Source organism: Oryzias latipes, chromosome 24 (genome assembly GCF_053564925.1).
Source record: "Oryzias latipes strain Hd-rR chromosome 24, Olatipes_Hd-rR_3.1".
Classification (NCBI taxonomy): Eukaryota; Metazoa; Chordata; class Actinopteri; order Beloniformes; family Adrianichthyidae; genus Oryzias; species Oryzias latipes.
Genome location: NC_136260.1, coordinates 17440647 through 17461296, shown reverse-complemented (window position 1 = coordinate 17461296; position 20650 = coordinate 17440647). Strand labels below are relative to the sequence as shown.

The 20650-nt window shown below is 38.7% G+C and overlaps 1 protein-coding gene and 1 long non-coding RNA gene across 3 annotated transcripts in view; one reads left to right on the top strand and one right to left on the bottom strand.

Moving 5' to 3' along the window:
• Window positions 1–20650, top strand: part of afg1lb (AFG1 like ATPase b) — a 49738-nt gene that overhangs the window by 26056 nt on the left and 3032 nt on the right. The window contains exons 6-11 of one of the 2 annotated variants that reach the window (XM_078942993.1): window positions 4919–5018; window positions 8262–8320; window positions 16590–16672; window positions 17373–17443; window positions 18624–18724; window positions 20216–20356. In XM_078942993.1, the coding sequence (XP_078799119.1) occupies window positions 4919–5018; window positions 8262–8320; window positions 16590–16672; window positions 17373–17443; window positions 18624–18724; window positions 20216–20356 (555 nt within the window). The remainder of the gene's footprint in view (window positions 1–4918; window positions 5019–8261; window positions 8321–16589; window positions 16673–17372; window positions 17444–18623; window positions 18725–20215; window positions 20357–20650) is intronic. The other variant, XM_078942994.1, reaches the window with a different exon arrangement.
• On the bottom strand, window positions 4373–5024 carry LOC144990161 (uncharacterized). Its single transcript, XR_013654140.1, has 2 exons — window positions 4884–5024; window positions 4373–4755 (listed from the first exon to the last, which is right to left on the bottom strand). It is a non-coding gene; the product is annotated as an uncharacterized LOC144990161 (long non-coding RNA).

Below are 20650 nucleotides of genomic sequence, written 5' to 3'. Positions count from 1 at the left end.
TGCACAAATGTTGCTCTCACGTTCACATTCTTTGTCTGATCTCACTGAAATTAAATAGATTTGATGAAACTTCCATTCTGAACCCATGGATATGACAATTTTGGACGAGCTATATATGTTCATAAATGATCATGAAGCATGATCATATAATCAAGCTTCATAGGAAATCAGCCGTTTGTCTCAGGAAGCTGAGATTTCAGAATTAGATGCGTCTTACAAAGCTCCACGTTTGAAAAGCAGCACTATACGTACGAGAAACATTTAACCACCTTAATCACCCTATTGTGCTGAAAGCAAATTTTTGGACATTTTGACTCAAGCAAATATTTTTATCATAACATCTGTTTAGTTTATCAGCACCAAAATAAAAAATATTTACATTTATAAAATGAACTGGTCAACTCTAGGATTTTATTTATTCAATCTTACATCCTCAAGCTTTTCATCAGTCTCCCCTGCTGCAGGAGTGGAGTTAGCCCCCCCCCCCGGCTGTGTGCTCACATGTAAATTAGCCAGGAGTGGCAGACAGAAAGTAGAACAGTTAGAAAGCCTAGTTCAACACTAAAATACAGCAATTTCCTTTGTTTTGTTTGTCTTTTATACATCCTTAGCACTAATCATTGCTTTTTTATTCATCCAAAATACAATTAACTTTATATTTTATCTTTTTTTTTTCACAAACAAAATATATGAATGTGCTCCAAAACAAAACCCAGTCTCAGTACACTCCTACAGATGTAACATCAGACAGTAAATGTCTCTTTTATGCTTTTTTAATCAATGCTGCAACTTCTTTTCATTTCCTTTCAATACATCCAATGAAATTAAACTACAACGACAACAAACACAACATATAGCAAATGTCTCTAAGAAGATTGTGTATATACATTATGTACCACCTTTAAACACCAAATAAATAACAAATCTTTCTAATACAATCACAAAAAATGGAACAAAAAATGTAAAACCCAAATTAGAAATTGCAATTTTAAAAAGATACATTTTTCAGCAGCTTTTCAAAATCAATCACATATTTTACTCTTCTGTGGATGAAACAAAGAAGTCCAGAACAATGTAGCCACTTCTCCAAAGTCTCTGTCACCTTCAGTTTTACACAAAGTCTGTGAAAATCCACCATACATTGGTCACATGTATTCAGAGACCTGCTAAAAGTCCACAATTGTAAAAGCTCTTTTATATAGACAACTGTTTGTTTGCTTGGAGCTCTAAATATAAAAAAATGCTTTTCTATCACCTAGACAAAGATGGAGAACCATATCAACTGGATTAGTAACAGGGAAACATGTTTAGGTTTAAACTTACATCAATAGACAACATGAAGCTGTTCATCACATTTTTGACCTAAACATGTAAACACATCCTTGGCTCTGCGGTTAGGAAATGGTACTTGGGAATCTCTTCATACCAGGAGCCAGCCTGAACATTGGAACATCACCACAGTGCCCATCCAGACTGGGACAGCAACGGGGTCCACTTCACAGCCGTGAGGCTGCTGTGTTTAACTTATATCCTTTTTTATAATCAATGTTTGAACTTCTTTTCCTTTGTATTGTCATGGTTTCAGTTTGTTGTCTTTTTTTTCGCTTTAGTTCTTGTTCTGTCTTGTTGTGTTCTGTTTCCTGTTTTATTTTGAAAGGTTTCCTGTCTTGTCATGTTTTTGAGTTTTACTTCCTTTGGTCCCCATCTGCCCTAATCGTGTTCACCTGTGTCTTGTCTGCCCTGTCTGTATATAAGTCTTGTCTCTGCCTTCCTCCTGTGCTGGTCCATTAACTTCTGCTCATGTTGATCACGTCTTCTTGTCTGGCGTCCATGTCCCTTGCCATGCCACAGTAAGTTTTTGTTTTTAGTTTTGTCATCCTGCTCTGCAGCGCTTTTTGTTAGTTAAATAAACCCACTTGCCCTGAACCCGTTTGCCTCCCGTCTCTGCGCCTGGGTCCTACCTGCTGTCGAGCCTCCCCCCCACACGACATCTATACATCCAATGAAATTAAACTACAAATCAACAAACACAACTGATAACAAATGTCTCTAAAAAATGATGTGTATATTTGCAGAACCTTAAAAACACCAAACAAATAACAAATGCTTCCCAAATAAAGCACAAAAAATGGAACACAAAATGTAAAACCCAAGTTAGAAATTGCAATTTGAAAAGATACTTTTTTCAGCAGCTTTTCAAAATCAATCACCAATTCTACTCTTCTGTGGATGAAACAAAGAACTCCAGAACAATGAAGCCATTTCTCTAAGTCTCTCTCACCTTCAGTTTTAAACAAGGTCTGTGAAAATCCACCATACATTGGTCACATGAACTCAGAGACCTGCTAAAAGTGCACAATTGTAAAAGCTCTTTTATATAGACAACTGTTTGTTTGCTTAGAGCTGTAAATATAAAAAAAATGCTTTTCTATCACCTAGACACAGATGGAGAACCATATCAACTGGATTAATAACAGGGTGGCATGTTTAGACAACATGAAGCTGTCCATCACATTTTTGACCTAAACATGTAAACACATCCTTGGCTCTGCGGTTAGGAAATGGTATTTGGGAATCTCTTTATACCAGGAGCCAGCCTGGCCATTGGAACATCGCCACAGTGCCCATCCAGACTGGGACAGCAACGGGGTCCACTTCAGAGCCGTGAGCTGCTGTGTTTAACTCCAGCTGTCCCAGCAAGGGAGACAACTGCAGCAACATCCACTGACCAAGCTGACAAGCCCTGGCAGAAAAGATCCCCACAAGAAAAACACTGGCTCAGGCAGGCTGGTCAAAAAAAAATAGTTTTGCCATTGTCTTGCAGCTCGCAGATCAAGTGGTTTAGTTTTCCAGTAATGTCAGTCAAGAATGCAAGTTCAGATTCACAATGTTCATATTCACCATATTCAACAGACATCTCCTCCAATAGCACCTTAAAAATCCTGTGCTGTTTTGCTTTGCAGCTGAGGTTGTTTACGATTTTCAGAATAAGAGTCATTATATGTCCAGAGCCAATCACTTCTGCACATAAGGCCTGCTGGTGAATGACGCAGCAGTAATGCAGACATTTTGGAAAGTCTGGGTCAGCTTTACAGTGAGTGATGAAACCTGTTTGTCTATTGATCATAGCAGGAGTCCCATCTGCAGTCACTGCTACCAGCTTTTCTAATTGTACCTTTTTCTGCACAAAAACTCCTTCACCGTGTTATACATTTCAACTCCTCTTGTAGTTGTCTGTTAGGGCAGATGTGTCAGGAGTTCTTCTCTTGTGGAAACCAAAAGCTATGCTGTACTGTTGCCGTCCACAGACTCATCACACTGGACGTTAACCACCTGCACTTTGCAAGATCCCGGTCCAGCTAATTGGCCAAGTTATCAGACATAGCTGACACTCATCTAGACATTGTAGTGGAAATTGAATGAGTTCTATTGTTCTCATCCTTAGGGACAGTGATAGCAATTATCATCATTGCTTGAATTTTTTTCATGCTATATGCAAAAGTCTTTGTCCCTTAAGGCAACAGATTACAGCCCCCCCCCCCCCCCCCCCCCCCCCAGGCTGCTGTCGTATTAACAATAGCTTGGAGCTCCAGAATGGACAAGAAAAAACGACGAGAATGGCTCGAGCAGGGCGTTGCTCACGGGGCGGTCGCTCGTGCCATGCGGTCGCACGTGCTCGGGCCCGCTAAATGCTACTTGTAGCTTTAATTTTTATTATTATGCTTATTTTGGCCAAATTATAAAAACCTATAAAAACTCTGTTGGCACGGAGCAACCCCACCCCCCTTCCCATCACTGTTGCTGAGAGCTTGGAGCAGGGAGCTTGTGGCCCATCCAGCGTATTTTAGGAGTCACAACTACAAGCTTTTTCAAACGCCATTTTTTTATGTCTGCTCCTGATTTGAACAAAAAATATGTACAAATACAATTTTGAGCTTTATTCTTTTTTAATATGTCCTCCCATCCCCAGACAAAAAACCTAAGCACACTTTTCATCAACGTGTTGGTTATTTTAAATGAAATTTAAATACCTCAGTTGTGTTCATACCAGCATTTTTAAAGGTTTATTTGAGTCATTTTTTTGTTTCTGCCTGATTCAGTTTAATCATTTGCACAATACTCCCAAGTGATTAATTTTCTGTCATTCCACTCTCATCAGTCAATCAGCACTAGACATGTTTAATGTGTGCCGCTCTGACTGGAACATGATTTCTCCCTTTATGGATGTTCAAAAGAACAACATAGGTGGAAGAGGGGAGATGAGAGAAGAAGAACAAAAGTGAGAGCACTGGATTACAAACAGAAAGGTCAGAGCTCTTCATTTAACAGCCAGCGACTCATAAACGTCCTTGCGTCAGTGTTTTCATCGACCTTTGTTCATTGTGGATTCATGGAAATGATGTAGATGAAAAAGACAGCAGGCAGTTGAATTGAATTTATTTATCGTAACTCTGTATGGCCTTGTGTGTGGCTCACAGGCGCAGTTATATGGGCCTTTTGTGGGGCTTTTTTTTATTTTAATGCAAGCTTTAATGACCTCATCACTGACTTGACTTTTCTGCTCCTCGGCGGCGGAGGGTTGCGGCTGCTCAGGTGATCAACTCAAGTCTTCTTCCTTACTTCAGCTACTTGGCCTCACCAGAAAACGGCTTTGTGACCATTTGCAGTCGGTTCAAGTGGTTCAGTCACGTCTTTGTGTCCGTTTGTGTGACTGCATGTGCGTGTACTTACACATGTAAGAGCGGCTGACCTTGACTAGACAAAGAGAACTGAATGAGCACACCTGAATGACACTAATAAACATGGAGTGTTGAAGGCTTGATTTGCTCTCTCTATCTCTCACACACACACACACGTGTGCGAACAAAGGGGGTTCGGTGTACCTGAATGTGGTTCTTCTCTTGTTCTTTTCTGTTAGGTGACTGACATCGCTGACGCTATGATTCTGAAGCAGCTGTTCGGGACACTGTTCAAAACTGGAGTGGTAGTCGTGGCCACGTCCAATAGATGCCCTGACGGTATGACCCTCACCTGTGACACAAAGCATGAGACGCTTTTGTGCTTTCTAGAAATTAGTCACTTAATTACCTTTCAGAAGACAGGTTAGCATGCGGTTTTCAGAAAAAGGAACAGGAGCTCTGCAACAGGACAAAGACATTATCAACATTTTCTTCTAGTTGTTGCGACAACTAATATTGAGTATTGAAAAGTATTTTATATGAGTATGCATGTACAGGTTATACTTTGTCTAAAAGAAGAAGACAGAACTAGTAGAAACTGAAATATTACAGTTTATAATTCCTAAAGTCACCAAACTAATCATCAGTTACTGTGTCTACATCCACGTTTTTCCTGTTCTTGTGTTTGTGAACATATTCTAGGTATGAAAAAAAAAGAGTTGATGAGGTCATTTTTTTCAGTCATAACTTTAAAACCACCGTTGAACATCTTTTCATTTGCAGCTTTGCTTCATATTTTAAAATATTCTGCATCACATTAGCGAGACCTTCTAGGTAAAGAAAATGGGTCCGTGAGGTTTGTTTGCATGTCATTTCTGCACTGGTTTCACTTGGTAAACTGTCAATGAGTTTAGGCGGACACAAAATCATCACATCACACTTTGTTTATTCCCACGGTTCTTCTAATCTGTTCACATGTTCCAAATAACATCAGCATAATACAGGTTTAATCTCCCACACCAAGAAGCATGTTCACACAGGAGGGGATAACTCTGGATTTGAGGATGCTTATAAAAAACAAAAATGACTCAAAACACTTAAACAGCCTTAATTTCAGGATTCAAAGCAGCCGTTCTAAACTTTATTGTAAATTTTGATTTCAATAGATGCCCAGGTCACCAGGGTTTAAACTTCTACGTTTAGATGTAAATAATTGTTGCTTTATTAATGAAAGTTCAACCATAGTCTGGTTTGAAATGCTTCTTTTTTTTGCTTTTCGGCTGCTCTCTTGGGGGGTCGCCACAGCCAATCATATGCCTCCATCTCACCCTCTCCTCTGCATCCCCCTCACTTACGCCAACCCTTCACACATCCTCGGTCTTCTATTCCAAAAAACATTATTGCGTAACCAAGCGAATATGGTTTTAGAATAAAAATTGAAGATAAGAAGAAAATAATTAAGCTGGATAAAATCATGAAAATCAAAAACCCAATTAAGAAATGTTCCGTCTTGTAAAACAGGACTTTTCCCAGATCTGAATCAATACATTTAAAAGTGGAAATTCATGCATTTTTGGAAGAAAATCATATGTACAATAGTAAAAAAAACATGCACGATAAATCTATTTTTTGTGCATTTCTACATTTAAAGAGTCCAATCAAAAAGGTCAAAGCAGGAAATGCATTTATTATTTTTATTTTCAGTGAGTTATTCATCGATTTTTGCGTCCAGCCTTTTCGAACAGTGAATTATAATGTCTTTTTCTTTTAGGTTTAATAAAAATGTCCATAAATGTTTACAGCAGCTGGATTGCTCCTTCCCAGACAACGTTTGCTCTGTCACCATCATAAGTGTTGGTGTCTTTCCTAGGTATTTATTAACTAGTTCCTTTCATAAGTGTTTGGCTTCTTACAAGAATCTATTTATGACAACAGGGTCACACCAAACGCCTCTGCTTCAAATTCTCACCGGAAAGGAGGGAACATCCTCTGCACCTCTCAACTTTGCATTTTCATGATTTTCTTCGACTTTGATGTTGCATTTACTGCCAGCAGAGCCAGGGTGGAGAAAGAATTAGCAAAATGGTGATCAAGCTGGAGATAAATGCATCATGTGCCATTTGACGCCTCCGTTTCTCAGGCGAAGATGTTGATGCCTAAAAGCCTTGAGTGAAGTGGATGGCAGCAAGATGGCTCTTGTAGACAAAGACACATGTCTCTGATATTTACTAGCTATAAAGAACAAAGCCACAAACCAGGGAAACTTGATAGAGAGCCTACTTGGTATTAATTACAAGGTTAATGGAACACTAAAAGCCATAGGAGACAACTGGGCATGAAAGGCATATGTTTTCCATTTTTATTGATGTGGAGATGCAGGTATCAATAAAGCCCTAGATGTATTTGTGGGGGGAATTCAGTGACGGTTGCATGTGTAGTGTTTTGTTTTTTCATTTTTAATGATGTTTAATGTGAATCGAAAAGGTTTTGGTGGGGTTGTGGGAGCAAACGGTGCTTTAACGTACCATTTGTTGCCCCGTGCAAAAGAAAATTTCCCTTAAAGCATGTTATAAAAGGTAGATTAAAGATGAAACAGATGGATATTTTATTCTCACTGTCCCATGTGCAACAACATTTTAAAAGTACTCTTTCAATTCAAAAACGGCAATTACAGGTAATTGATTTACTACTAATACATAAAAAGTCATTTAAAACAAGAAATTACAACGAATTTATTGATTTATAACTACCAAAAGTGCATCAGTTATTAAAAACAATAATTTACAGAAATTAATAAATTGATAGTTAAAATTGATAAAACAAGAGTAAAAAATATACTTAAAAGGCATATGAGATGAAGAGTTTTTCAGATTATTCATGCTCCTTTTTTCATGCAAAATCCTTTAAGCCTTTTTACTGAACTGGATATAATCAATACATAAAGTTAGCGTATCAACACATTAAATGATTTTTTAAAAATCAGTAACGTCACAGAGGTTTTGATCTTCTGATTGTTCTAAAGAAACAAAGTTTTTTTTTTTTCATTTTGCTTTGGTTAAATCTAAATATAGTAATTTACAGCACTGTACAGTGTTAGGAGTTACAAAGGGAGGTTTATTTGTGTGTGGTCCAACTCTAATAAGCTGAAGCCTAAACATCAACATTTGTTTGCATTCGTTAAGCCCTGCTGCCGGCGCGTCTCTGAGCATCTTTGTCCCTGTTTGTGTGTGAGTCCCCGTCTGTTTTATCTATCTATCAGGGATGCTACTTCAGATGTAATTTGTTCCAGCCGAGCTAATTGAAACCTCTATTCAGTGAACCGCTGTGGACATTGTCCGTGCTGAAAAGGCGACAGTCCTTTCTCTCGCCACCATTGTTTGGGAATGTAATGAATTTTATGTTGCTGCCGCTGCCGGTGCAGAAATCCATTTTTCTCCCCCTGCTCCCAGTCCTTTTGTCGCGCTTCCCAACCCATCCTTCAGTTCATCAATAGCCACTTTATCTGCCAATCTGTGGCGGGGGAATGACATTATCAGGAGGCTAAACAGCACCTCTAATACAGGCCCTCCCCTCCTCTTTCAGATCTGTACAAAAATGGACTTCAGAGGGACACCTTCCTGCCTTTCATCCACGTGCTGAAGGTAGAGAAAAAGTCACCCCTCTCCCTTTTTTAATTTATTCATTTGTTTATTGCACACACACTTTCACACACCTGCAAGGGCGACTCTGTCCCTCTGCATGCGTCCCTTTCCATGTTAGTGGTTTGATGTTTTCTGCTTCTTGCGTGCCTCACAAAGTGTCACAAAGCTGTCTTTGATCATGCCACGGCGCACTGAAAGACTCGCTCGCAGGAAGCTGAGGAGAGATGGGAAGAGCGATGGTGGGCACAAAAAAACAGAGCGGGAGAAAGGTGGACGAGCTGATTGACTGACTCAGACTGCTTGCATTTCAAAAAGACGGGATGCGTTGTGGAAGAGGGGGAGGAGAAGAGGGGGAGACGAGGTGGTGGTTAGCCTTTTCTAGCAAAAAATCTACTTTGCAATTTAAGCAGGTAGCACCATTATCCTGCCTGCATCTCAGATGATCATTGATGTGTTTGGAGTGATCATAATCATAAATAATTGCATAATAATTTATTTGTCATGCATTTTGCAACAGAGGAGGGCAGCATTCTTGCACCTTTTATTGGTATTTAGACAAAATAAAACGCCGTCACCTGACCCGTTTTACGCCAATATTTCAAAATATGGCCACAATTTACTTAATTGATGTTATTTTGTGATAAAGATTTCATTAAACATCAAGTGTAAACTGTTTTTAATTAGAATTTGTCTGAAGCAGATTCTGTTTATGTGCAAAATTACGTATTTAGAAAGTTTCTGCACTGACTTCGCCATGAGAATTTAGGTTAGAAAAACGCCATATTTTTGTTCATTTCCAGGATTTTTAGCAAAATATTTAGCCGTTGGAAATCTGTGCACTGTGTTACTATATATAACTGTAATATTTCGTAAGATCATTTTCCATTTGAAAGTCTACCACTAACAATAGATCAGTAAATTGTATTTATTTTTGACCAACAACAGAAGTGTAAAGAAGGAAAACTCAAAATATTTTGAGATGCCATGAGAAAAAAAGCTTCTACGCTTAGGGTTATGTTTTAAACATTAGTTTTGTAAAGATTTCTTTTTAAATGTTCATCAATCCAAACTATTTGTCGTTTTCACATTTTTGACTTTCCTGTGTCAGTTGTGAAGTAGCAGATTACAAACTCGGATCAAACTTTCGTTATTTTGTAATTGGTTTCTTAAACTTGTACGTCTAATTAAAAAAAAAGTTTTCATATTTGTTTTTATTTTTATTTTTGTATTTGGCCAGCTTTAACTCAATTCTAGATTTTTAAGAATTTAAAAATCCTGTTTCTATGAGGACTTGTATCCACTTTAACGGCAAGTTTTGTTTAAAAATAGCTCCATATTCTGTGAAAAAGATACAGGTGTAATGTTTTGAATTATTATGACTGCAACTTTAACGCGACAGGTTGATCAGACGTTTCTGGAAAACTGCACACACTTTCTGAGCTACACCCTTGGCCTCCCTGATCCTCATCAAGCTCCCAGATCTCCTTTCTTTGGAGGCTCCATGTTCGCTTTTGTGAAGCCATCTGCTTTTTGAGGTCTGGGTGTGTTGTTTTTTCTTTTTTGCAGCGATGCACTGCGCCGGCGGTCCGCTCGGCTGTGTTAAAGCTTGCTTTAGTGGGGTGGCATTGCTAACCAGCTGACCCCTAATGGATTGAATTAAAGCTTGCGGGGAGCAGCAGTCTTGGATGCAGATCACTCTTGCGTGTGCGTTTCTATAGTGAGGGAAGAAGAGAAAGAGTGCGTTAACCTCGGGGGAGAATGAGGGTGTTAACACGTAAAAATAGCCACTGACCTCTCCACCCCCTCCTCATCACCTGAGCTCCAGAGGTCAATCCAGCATCTCTGTCCGCCTGAGCTGAAGTCTTTATTTAACCATTGACTTCTGATTAGTTAAATCCCCTTTTCCTCAGTCATCTCTCTTTCACTATCTGCCTATTTTCTCTGCTAAACAGAAGAAATTGTCAGATGAAGCGTGAGCTGAGGAGATCCACTTTGAATTTTTTTCTTGGTTCCTCTGTCAGCTTTTTTGGCTGTTTTGGCCAATTTTTCTGTTTAGCTTGTTTCTTTATAACACAGACTTTATCTACTTCCTTTTTTATTTCTCCATAAATGGACACTGGCATTATTGTAACCAAGACACTCATTTCTCTCTGGTGAGCCATCCTTCCTCTCCACTCCACTTTTCATCACTCATCTCGTCTCTCCGCCCTTCTATGCCCGCTCTTTATTCCATCGCCATCCTGTGCTGCTCACTGGCTTTACTTACCCAAGGTCAGGTCTCTGTATTCTGCCAGCAGAATAGTGACTTTATTTTCCCTCTGCTTGTTCGATTGTTGTTCCACACAAAGCCGCAGATATGGACAAAAAACATGACAGCAACCCTGAGGCAACTTGAAGTATCTCTGGGTTTCCTGCTCTTTTTAACCCTTCTTTTGATCCGCTCTCCTTCTCGTTTTGCGTGCATGTGTGCGTGGGTCATTGTTGGTAATTGCAATCAGCTGTGCAGTAAGCAATGAGAGAAAAAGGAAATGCATGAATAAAATCAGAGCAATAGAGAAAAAAGATGAGAAGGTTGTGGTTCTGCAGTGAAGACCTTGGTGAACATGTTTGTAGGACAGAAGAATCTGACAGCTCAAATTAAATGGAGCTTAATATTTATTGGCCGTTTTTGTTTTCCTAGAGCATTGGATGGCAAGGCAGTGACACTAACTGTGCGCCTCGAGGGCAGCCAACAACTTTTGTTCAAGTTTTTTTTTTGCACAACATTTCAAAAATGGAATTTGGTTCCTTATTTTTTTATGTGATCGACTTAAGAAGATGATTAAAAACAACACAAATAAGCGTATCCGTAAATCCTTACAAACATTAAGTGATATTGTTTGCATCAAAGGACAGTGGCTCATGATTTATTGGGTTTGCATTAGATTCCAGGAGGGCAGAACCAACCTTGTTTATCAAATGCAACTTAAATGTGTTTTTCTTTTTCATTTATGGATTTTTCTTTTCACATTAAAGGCATATAAGAAAAAGCCTGTTTTGGTCAAGTAAAAGACAAGTGCTTAAAGAGGGGATCAAAGTAAATTAATGCAGTTACTGATGGCCTCACTTAGGAAAACACTTTGGAATTTATTAGTAACCCTAAAAAAAGATGCAGACCTTCATTCTCCCAGATGGCAAGATAACAAATACCACCTCAAACTACACAATAAATGTATTTATTCTTGTAAACTTCATAGTGATGTCAAGATGCATCAAGAGTTTTTCATTTAGACTCTTCTTTACCGCCAACAGTTTTAAAGACTTCATGATGTCAACAACACATACAAGGGAGTGGAGTCAGGACCTTTAACTTGCTCTTACAGTTAAAACATCCCCTCAATTACTTAAAAATCTCATTACAGACCCACTCCAATCATCTTTTATTGATCTTGAAGTGTTTCCAGCGGTCTTTTAATCATGAATATACATTTTTTAGCTAAAATCAAAAAGCCTGTAATGTTTTCTGGGAAAAAGTTTCCGCAGAGCGGCAGGAGTTCAGAAAGTTCAGGAGTTCAGGGGGCACCCAGCGTATTTTCTAAGTCACAAATAAGCTCTTTTTCAAATGGTGTTTTTTTTCCTGCTCCTGTTTCACAACGCTTTGGGTGAAGAAATTATCAGAAATGCAATTTTGAGCTTAATTTTTATCATATATGTCCTCCATCATCAGAAAAATGTCACAAGAACAGTTTTGTTTTTTGTATTAATTGCTCATTTTCTTTGGTTTTCTTAGTAGTTTGTTTGCAATCCCATCATCGCACTAGGCAGACCAAATAGGCCAGTGTGAAAGCTCCTTAAAGACCGACTTCAATTATCTTTTGATCTATTATAAAAGTGCTCTCAGTGGTCCTAACTATGATTATACCCTTTTTTTAGTCGTTTTCTAGGATAGTTTCTCCAGAGCAGCATTAGTTTATTAGACATTTTCCTTTGAATTGTGGGTGGAATCGTTGGCGTGGAACAACCCCGCCCCCTTTACCCTCGCCATTGCTGAGAGCTCAGAGAGGGAGCTTGTGACCCACCCACCGTTTTTTCTACTTGATAAATATTCTCTTTTTCTCCTGACGTGTGCTCCTGATTCACAACGACGTGAATAAAGATATTCTCAGAAATGCAAATTTAATCTTAATTTTTCTTTTATATGTCTTACCCCATCAACAAAATGTCACAAGTATTTTTTAAGTTAGTGCTTTCAGTCTTTTGACCCTAAAATTCTTTAGTTTAGTTGTTTGTTTGTTTTTTGTTGGTGCCGTTATCAACACATGGAGCCTCTGCTGGCCAGGTGCAGGAACAGCACCCTCCCCGGGCTTTTGCATTGATTGAGCTTTTAGGGAACAAAACTCAAGATAGGCTGAGGGTGGGGGGTCCCACATCACAAAAGTGGGACCCACACCTCAATGGATGTTTCCCCAAGAGGAGCAGCCAAGGCAGGAGGAGGTTGTGAGAACGACCCTGCAAAACAATCCACCGGTGGCCTAAGGCGGTCACACTTTAAGGGAATAGATCATTAGGTGTAATTATGGTGTTCACATTGTCACGTACCCCCCCAAAAGAGTGTCCACGAATGAATGAACTCACCAGAGACAGCCCCAGTTCACTCACTCACACACCCACATTAGCTCTTCAGTTACTGAAAACACTTTGATGTCGGAAGAGTCATCCAGAATTTGCCTGCATAAAGGCAGTGTTTTAAGCCTCCCCTCTTTTCCGTCCTTCTCCCTCGACCCTTCTGTCCCTGCCCACTCCCATTTTCCTTCTGTCCCTGCACACAAGGCGGTAAGACACACACGGCTGAATGAACGACAACCCCCACCACCACCACTACCACCTTACCCCTTCTCTCCCTCCCCCTTTTCAGCCTTCCCACCCTCCATTTCTTTGAGGCCCGGTCAATTCTTTGACAAAAAAAAAAGCATCAAATGTTTTCTGCTGTCGGGTAATGAGGGAGTGGACCTCATCAGGGCCCAGTAGTCAGCTATCCTTGGCTTTTGTTGCAGCTCAATGGCACGGCGCTCTTTGAAAAAACTCAAAAGCAACTTTTTGAGGAGTAAAGAACGGAGATATGTCACAGAAAGAGGGGCGAGGAGACGCAGCCGTGGAGAGAAATGTCCTGGGCTCACACAGAGATGTAGTTGGGCGACATGATTCCATTCCTTAAAAAAGTCTTAGGGTTTCATGTTTGCCATCTCTCACTAAAGCTTTACACTGTCAATGAAAAGTCTATGTAAATGCACATTTTGGGCTTCCACTTTGACACACACAGCTACACATTCTTTTTGGGGCTCAAAGCACAAAATGTGCTGCCATTGAACGTTCGTTGAAAGTCAAACCAGGTTGAACTTTGGATCAGGGACTTGGATTTGGTAGTGACGCATAAATGGGGTCCTTTTTTATTCATGAAAGTGCCAACCATTCGAAAATTGATCATGGAGGAGAAATCAGTAATTGTGGTTTGTGCCCGATATATGACACCAAGTCTTTCATATATCGGAATAGAGCTGTGAAAGAAAAATCCTGGAGCAAGAGTTGCAAGATTTTCACCACTTTGACAATTTGCACCAAGCCTATTTCAGTTAGTAAACAGTAGAAAAAGGAAGAGTAGCCCCTCCCTGCTTGTCAAGTCTGAACATTTAGCCCATGGTGTTTAAGCAGGGAGGAGTTTCTTCTTGCTCTTTCTTTGCACGTAGGCGAAAACGGTCGTACAAACTTCCATAGCTACATATGAACGTCAGACTTTTGAATGCAGAAGCCTGAAACGCACATTTACATACTTTTGCTTAGACTTTTCATTGGAAATGTATTTAGGGCGGTGTGAACGTAGTTTAAGTCTAGATTTGAAAATGTGTTGGTGAAACCAGAGAAACTGTGATGTCACTGCTTCCCTGCCATTGCTTGATATCATTTCACCTCAAAAGACCAAGACAGAAACAATAATGTGAGTTGATTCATAGTTTTCTTGGTGCATTTTTTAAATAGAAATGAATGAATTCTGTGAATGTCAAACAGTGTGAATGTTTTTGCAGTTTAACAGATTTCCACATCAGATAAAACGAATATTTGACATAAGAGTTGAAAGTTTTAAAGTAGACCGACTGAAATTTGTGTCTTGTCGTGAGTTGAACGTGGTGACAGAGGGGTAGGGGGGCCCAAAGACCACAATGTGTGGGCGGAGAAAATCTTGAAGGAGTAAGAACTTGACAATCCTCTCAAGATGGATAATCAAGTAATGACCCATGAGGCCTCAGCTTCATCTGATTATAAATAACCAATGAAATCATCATCTCTGATTGTGTTTCCATTCCTCCTTCTTTCCCCCTCTCCTATTTGTACCTCCGTCAACCGTCTTTACTGTAGGTAGGAGCCGCTCGTAAAGGGAGGGGGGCACAAGACGGCAGTAGAAAAGACAAACTGAGGTTCTAATGATGCGGCGCCAATAATGACAAGGTTTATTTTTTTTCCCTTTCCTTTCTCTTCAGAAAGGCTATTTACCGGTTGGTGGGGTCACAGAAGGTTGATGAAATGACACCTCCCTTTTGTGCATGGGGGAGGGCGAGTTTGTCAGGTTGTTATTAAGCCTGATTCAGCCAATTGGCTCAGAGTGGGAACCCCGGTTTTGTGAGCGGACACGGAGATAAAAAGTTGACAGCAGCAAAGAATGGAGTATTTCCGTCCCCTTGCTTTGTGATGATTACTAATTATCCTGCAGCTTAAGAAGGCCAGTGGCAGAAATTCACTGATTTCATAATTTGATGGAGCTGTCGGTGCATACTCAGTCAGCCGTTGATGGCTTGCATGAAATGATATGCAATTCCTCTTTTTTCTTTGATAGAATAGTGGAGATGATGATTATAGTTTGCGCTGAACTCCCTGACATGAATCCTGTTGACGTTTTACACTATCTGGAAGAGTTTGAACTTCACATCGCATGTTCACGCCAGCTGCAACGCACTCGAGTCCCCGCAGAACAATGGCTCAGCTCAAGAAGCCCCGAAGAGGCGACACAAAATCAGAGAGCTGTCAGAGGAAAGCTAGATGACTGCTGCCGGCTGCGCTGCCCCGTCATTTTCATCGCTCATCCAGAATTTGCTCTTTGGTCGATTGATTATTTTCATAGACAAAAACTTTAAATCTCCACCGAACAATACATGGAGCTAAACCTGACATTCAAACTCCAATAAAAAACTGCAAAGACAAAGACTTTGTACAAGAATTTAGAAACATTTGAAATAATGGTTCATTTTCTCACGTTAATAAGTTGAAACTTCGTTAAAAGTGCATCCCGCTTTAAAATATCCTCTAAAAACTATTATTAGGAGTATAAAAAAGTTGATTTTGTTCAAACTTCAAATAAGAGAGCTGCATTGAATTCTTTTTTGTTTTAAATGTCGTTTGATGACCTGCAACAGACTGGCGACCTGCCCAGGATGTCCCCTGCCTTCGCCCACAAGTGACCGGGATAGGCTCCAGCAGCCCAAAGACCCCGAAAGGGTCAAAACTGGTTTAGATGATTGAATGAATGTTGTTTGATGCATAAAAGCTTTTTTTATCCAGCTGAAAGTCCCACTCTGATCATCTTTTGATCTAATTTAAAATCATTCTCTGTGGTCTTTTAACTATGATTATCTGTTTTTAGCTGAAGTCAAAAAACTTATTTTTAGGACAAAGTGTCTGCAGAGCGGCAGGAGCTCATCAGAAATTCACCTATGAGTTGTGGGCAGGACCATTGGCATGGAGCAACTATGCCCCCCCACCACCACCATTGCTGAGAGGCCAGAGCAGGGAGCTTGTGCCCCCCCCCCCCCCCCCCCCTTCATCATCAGCAAAATGCCACAAGAACGTGTTAAAAACAACAAAAACATTATTGGAGTGGTACTTTAAAGTATGGCATATCAGTTTGATCATAATAAACTCCTTAATATGCATTTCGTATATAATTTATCCTTTACAATTGGACAGAACGAACTCCTTAAGATTTATTTTGAAGGAATGTATATTTCATTTTCTTTAGGTTTATAAATCAGATTATTTTGTTTAAAATTAAACAAAGGCAAAAATAAATATAAGTGTGACAAATAACTTGTTTAAAAAAGTGTATTTTCTGATTTGTCGTGTTTTCTAAAATGAAGTTTACTTTTATAATTATATTATGGTTTACAAAAATCCGATTAATTTAGGATTTTATTTTGGCTCTTTCGATTGGATTTTTTATCTTTTTTTATTGTTTTGTGTGCAGAATTATTGTCACACCGTCTGCCTGGACTCAGGGATTGATTACAGGACTTTGGATCAACCTGCAGCTGGAAAACTCTACTACCTGTAAGTCTCTGCTTTGTTGATTCCACAGCACTTTTGAGATTTTCCTCCAATTTTCGCAATAAAAAAGGCTTCTTATTGCAATTCTCTCCATTTGCAACCCAGATTATCTCAGTTATGGCGTCTGTTCTGTGGAAGTGAATGTGCACACAAGCGACCCCACACAAGAAATGTTTGTGCATATCATTTAGCTTGATTATTTTTAAAGGATGGAGAGAGAAGGCAAACAGATGCATGAATGGGCACAAGCAGGCAGGGGGATTTATAAAGACCTGCATTACCTTGAGAGAGCCATGAAAAGAATCAAAAAAAGAATCAATAGAACATGAGAAAATGGCAAAGCCTTAAAAGCTAGTTTTCTATTTTCCTCATTACGTATAAGCTGTTAGTTGCCCCCGCACTCACTCGGCCAAACAACTGCTTTTGTCCTTTCACTGTATGTAAATAAAGCACACTAGAGCCTTTTACATGGAGTTGAAACACAAGCGGATGAAACTATCTCACTTCGCAAATTCACTCTGATATGCAATCACACACTAATGCTTGTGTTAAGGAGCCTATCGTCCTTTTATTTTTAATTTTTTTTGCTGATGGAGGAAAAAACTAACTCCAAGCTCTGCTGGCTGCCACCATTTGATGCAGCCACTTCAGCTTTATTAATTTCATAACCTATTATTTCCTGTGCGTTGGCGGTGTTGTGCAGCTCAGGAGAGCCTGGTGCAGAGGCCCACCTGGATTCCCTGTTTGAGGAGCTAACATTAAGACAAAAGACTGGTAAGGAAATGAAAGGAGAACGCTGACTGTCTACTTTTTCTCCAAAATAAAAAGACCCAGTTCCCTCTCTGTTATTTCAATATATTTTAATCCAAAGTTCTAAACATAAAAGTATTATTATGCCTTTTATTCCTGCTCAGTTTTTACTGTTTTAAACATCTTGTAAAATTGGTAATTGAATTAACTCGTTAGTTGTATTGCACTAATTTAATGTAATTAATTTTAATAAAAGGCTTTTTTAAATAAACGGCTGCAATTAGTTAAAACAATGTGGAGGAATTTTCTACGAAGCACCAAAATTAAAATCAAACTGTTGTCAGTCGTGCAGTTGTTTGATTCTTTCAGGAAAAAAAAAAAAAAAAGAAACCTTGATGACAGAAATGTTTTCTAATTTGGAAACATTTGATAACAAATAATTACTGGTAACTGATTTGTGATGGACAGGCAGCCTGTTCAGGGTGGACCCGCCTTTACCCAGAAACAGCCGTGATAGCCTCCAGCACACATGCACGATTTTATTGATGAAGATCTGGGACCAAAATGATGGAGTAGGAGAGGAAAATATTCTTGAAAGTGTAAATTATTCTATTAACATTAAAACATTATTAACATTAAAATTTGAGTAATCTAAGGAAAACTTTGTACGCAAAATACCAAACTCATAAACACACAATAAAACAGATACTGAAAACCATTAGTTTATGGTTGTACAGCTCATTAAGAAATAACCTCAGTGGATGACAATAAAAACTTTCAGAATTAACTAGAATTTGTTTATTATTTTGTTTTTAGAAATCTCAAATGTTAAATGTTCTACTCTAGAAAAAAGAGACCTTTAACTCCCTACTATTAATTCAGTATTAAACAGATGAAATTATGAGTTTCTATTATCTCTAACATAAAATAAAAGCACAAATTAAGAGCAGGACTACACTTCTTATCATCTAAAAATGGAAAACTCGCATTTCGATTTAGATATTTAAATCCATCTTAATATAAACAGTTCGATTTTTAGACACAAATGAACATATCCCTCCTATTTTAATACATATTTCTTTGTATACAATTTTATGCAGGTAGGAGGGGTGAACTAGTAGTTCTTTATTAGCTAATGAGCTTGAATTATAAAATCATCAATCATAAAAACAACTACACATTGATTACTGTTGTGTTTTGTCAGTTACGGCTCCGCGGGTGATTACTGTGCTGGGCCGACGTTTGACTCTGCAGAAGACCTGTGGATCTGTTGCTGACTGCACCTTTGACGAGCTGTGTGGCAGAGTGAGTTTACAGTATACGGAAAGGAGGGGAATTTCTGTTGGTCTATTCTGCTGTTATTATTGTTATTCTGTAATAAAAGATACCTATTATTGGTCTCACAGGATGTGTTCTCCGGTGGAATTTGCTTTCTTAAAGCCCCAATTCACAAAACTTTTCAAATGTACGATTTGCTCATTTTACTTGTTTTCCTTTTGTACTCAAAATTCTATGAAATATTTTTAAAATTATAAGAAAATATCTGAATGCTGCAAAAACAGACACCCTAGCTAAATCAAAAATTCTTAAAATTTGAAAAATATTCTTCAAACATGCAAAGAAACTTCGGTCAATGAGGTAGGAACATTTTGTAGAATTCTTATTTAAAAGAAAAATTCTAGCCAGTAAGACTAAGTCCTTAAGTTTTCTCAAACTAAGATTTTTTTGCCGTTAAAACATTCTCGATAAGATTACTTTCTTGCAAGACAGGAAAATGAGCAACTTTTACTTTCATAAGATTCTGTTTTTTGTAGTGAAGAGATTAAAGTCAAACTTTTTTTATAAACAGGACAACAAATTTTAAATAATGAGCGCTTGAATTCTGTGGAGAAAAGGAACATAACTGAGAAAAAGTAAAACTTCAAAAGATATGTCGTCAATCAAATACTTAATTTGTGTTAATAGTCAGAAACTGTTAAAGTTCTTGGCTAAAATGCAATGTTTAAAGGGGTTTTTTGTTTTGTTTTAAGAAAATATTTTTATAAAATTTGCCTAATTGTCAATTATGATATTATGGTTTCGAATATACTTTAATTTAACAGAAAAAAGAAAGAAAACGTCTTATTTTAAAAAGTTTAATTTCTAACCAATAGACTTTTTATCTTGAAAATGAAAAGTTTTAAGGAAAAAAAAAAAGATAAAACAAAGAAGAGAGGTTTTATATCACTTTTTCTAAGGAAGAAAAATTAGTCATAATGTCTTATTTTCTGTTATTTTGTAAACTTTTTTTTCGATGATGGTAATCCTTTGTGTCATTATTCCATCTGTATGTATTTTCTCTCCTCCTCCTGTCATCGTCAGGCCTTCACCCTCCATCTTGATTCTGTTTGCCGCTCAATGTCAAAAAGCAAGTCTATTGGTTATTTTTCTGATTAGCGGAGCACGCTGGACACTGCACAAAGCCTTGTTGTGCTGTAAACTGCATGTAAGGCCTCAGCCCAGATGCAGCGCGGTGAGTTTTGGAGGACATGCGAGCTTCAAGGATTCCTCTGACATATGCCGCCATGTACTCATTAATTTTAAGAGCAATCAAACTGAATAGCAAAGGCTCAAGGACAGTACATCAGCAAGGGTCTTCAGCAAAATGTGCTCTTGTTAAACTGTCGTTCTTTCTCTGTCTCTTCTAAGGCCAAGCATGCAGAGTATTCAGTTCAGTTAATCTGTTTGCTTCCTATGGCAATTTTTTCTTTTTCTTTTTACCTCATGAAGTTTTGTTCCGTTTCTCGTCCTCTCCAGCCTCTGGGTGCCGTCGACTACCTGGAGATAGCGCGGCTTTTCGACACTGTTTTTATTCGCCACGTTCCCACGTTGACTTTATCGCTGAAGGACCAAGTCCGACGCTTCACCACCCTCATAGACAACCTCTACGACCGCAAGGTATATGACCGAACAAAAGGAAAACATTATTTCTTACTCAAAGTGTTTTAATAAATGTTTTTGCTGCATATTTACTCTTCATCTGGGTCTCACTGTGCCTGTGGAGCCAATTTTTGTTCCTTCTAATGATGTTCTGCATAAAACTCAAAATACAACATGAAAAATACTTTGTCATGAGTTAAAGCAGAATTTCTTATAATTCATTATATTAAGTAAGTAAAAAGGACTGCGACAGACTGGCGACCTGTCCAGGGTGCCCCCTGCCTTTGCCTTTGGGCTCCGGCAGCCCCATAG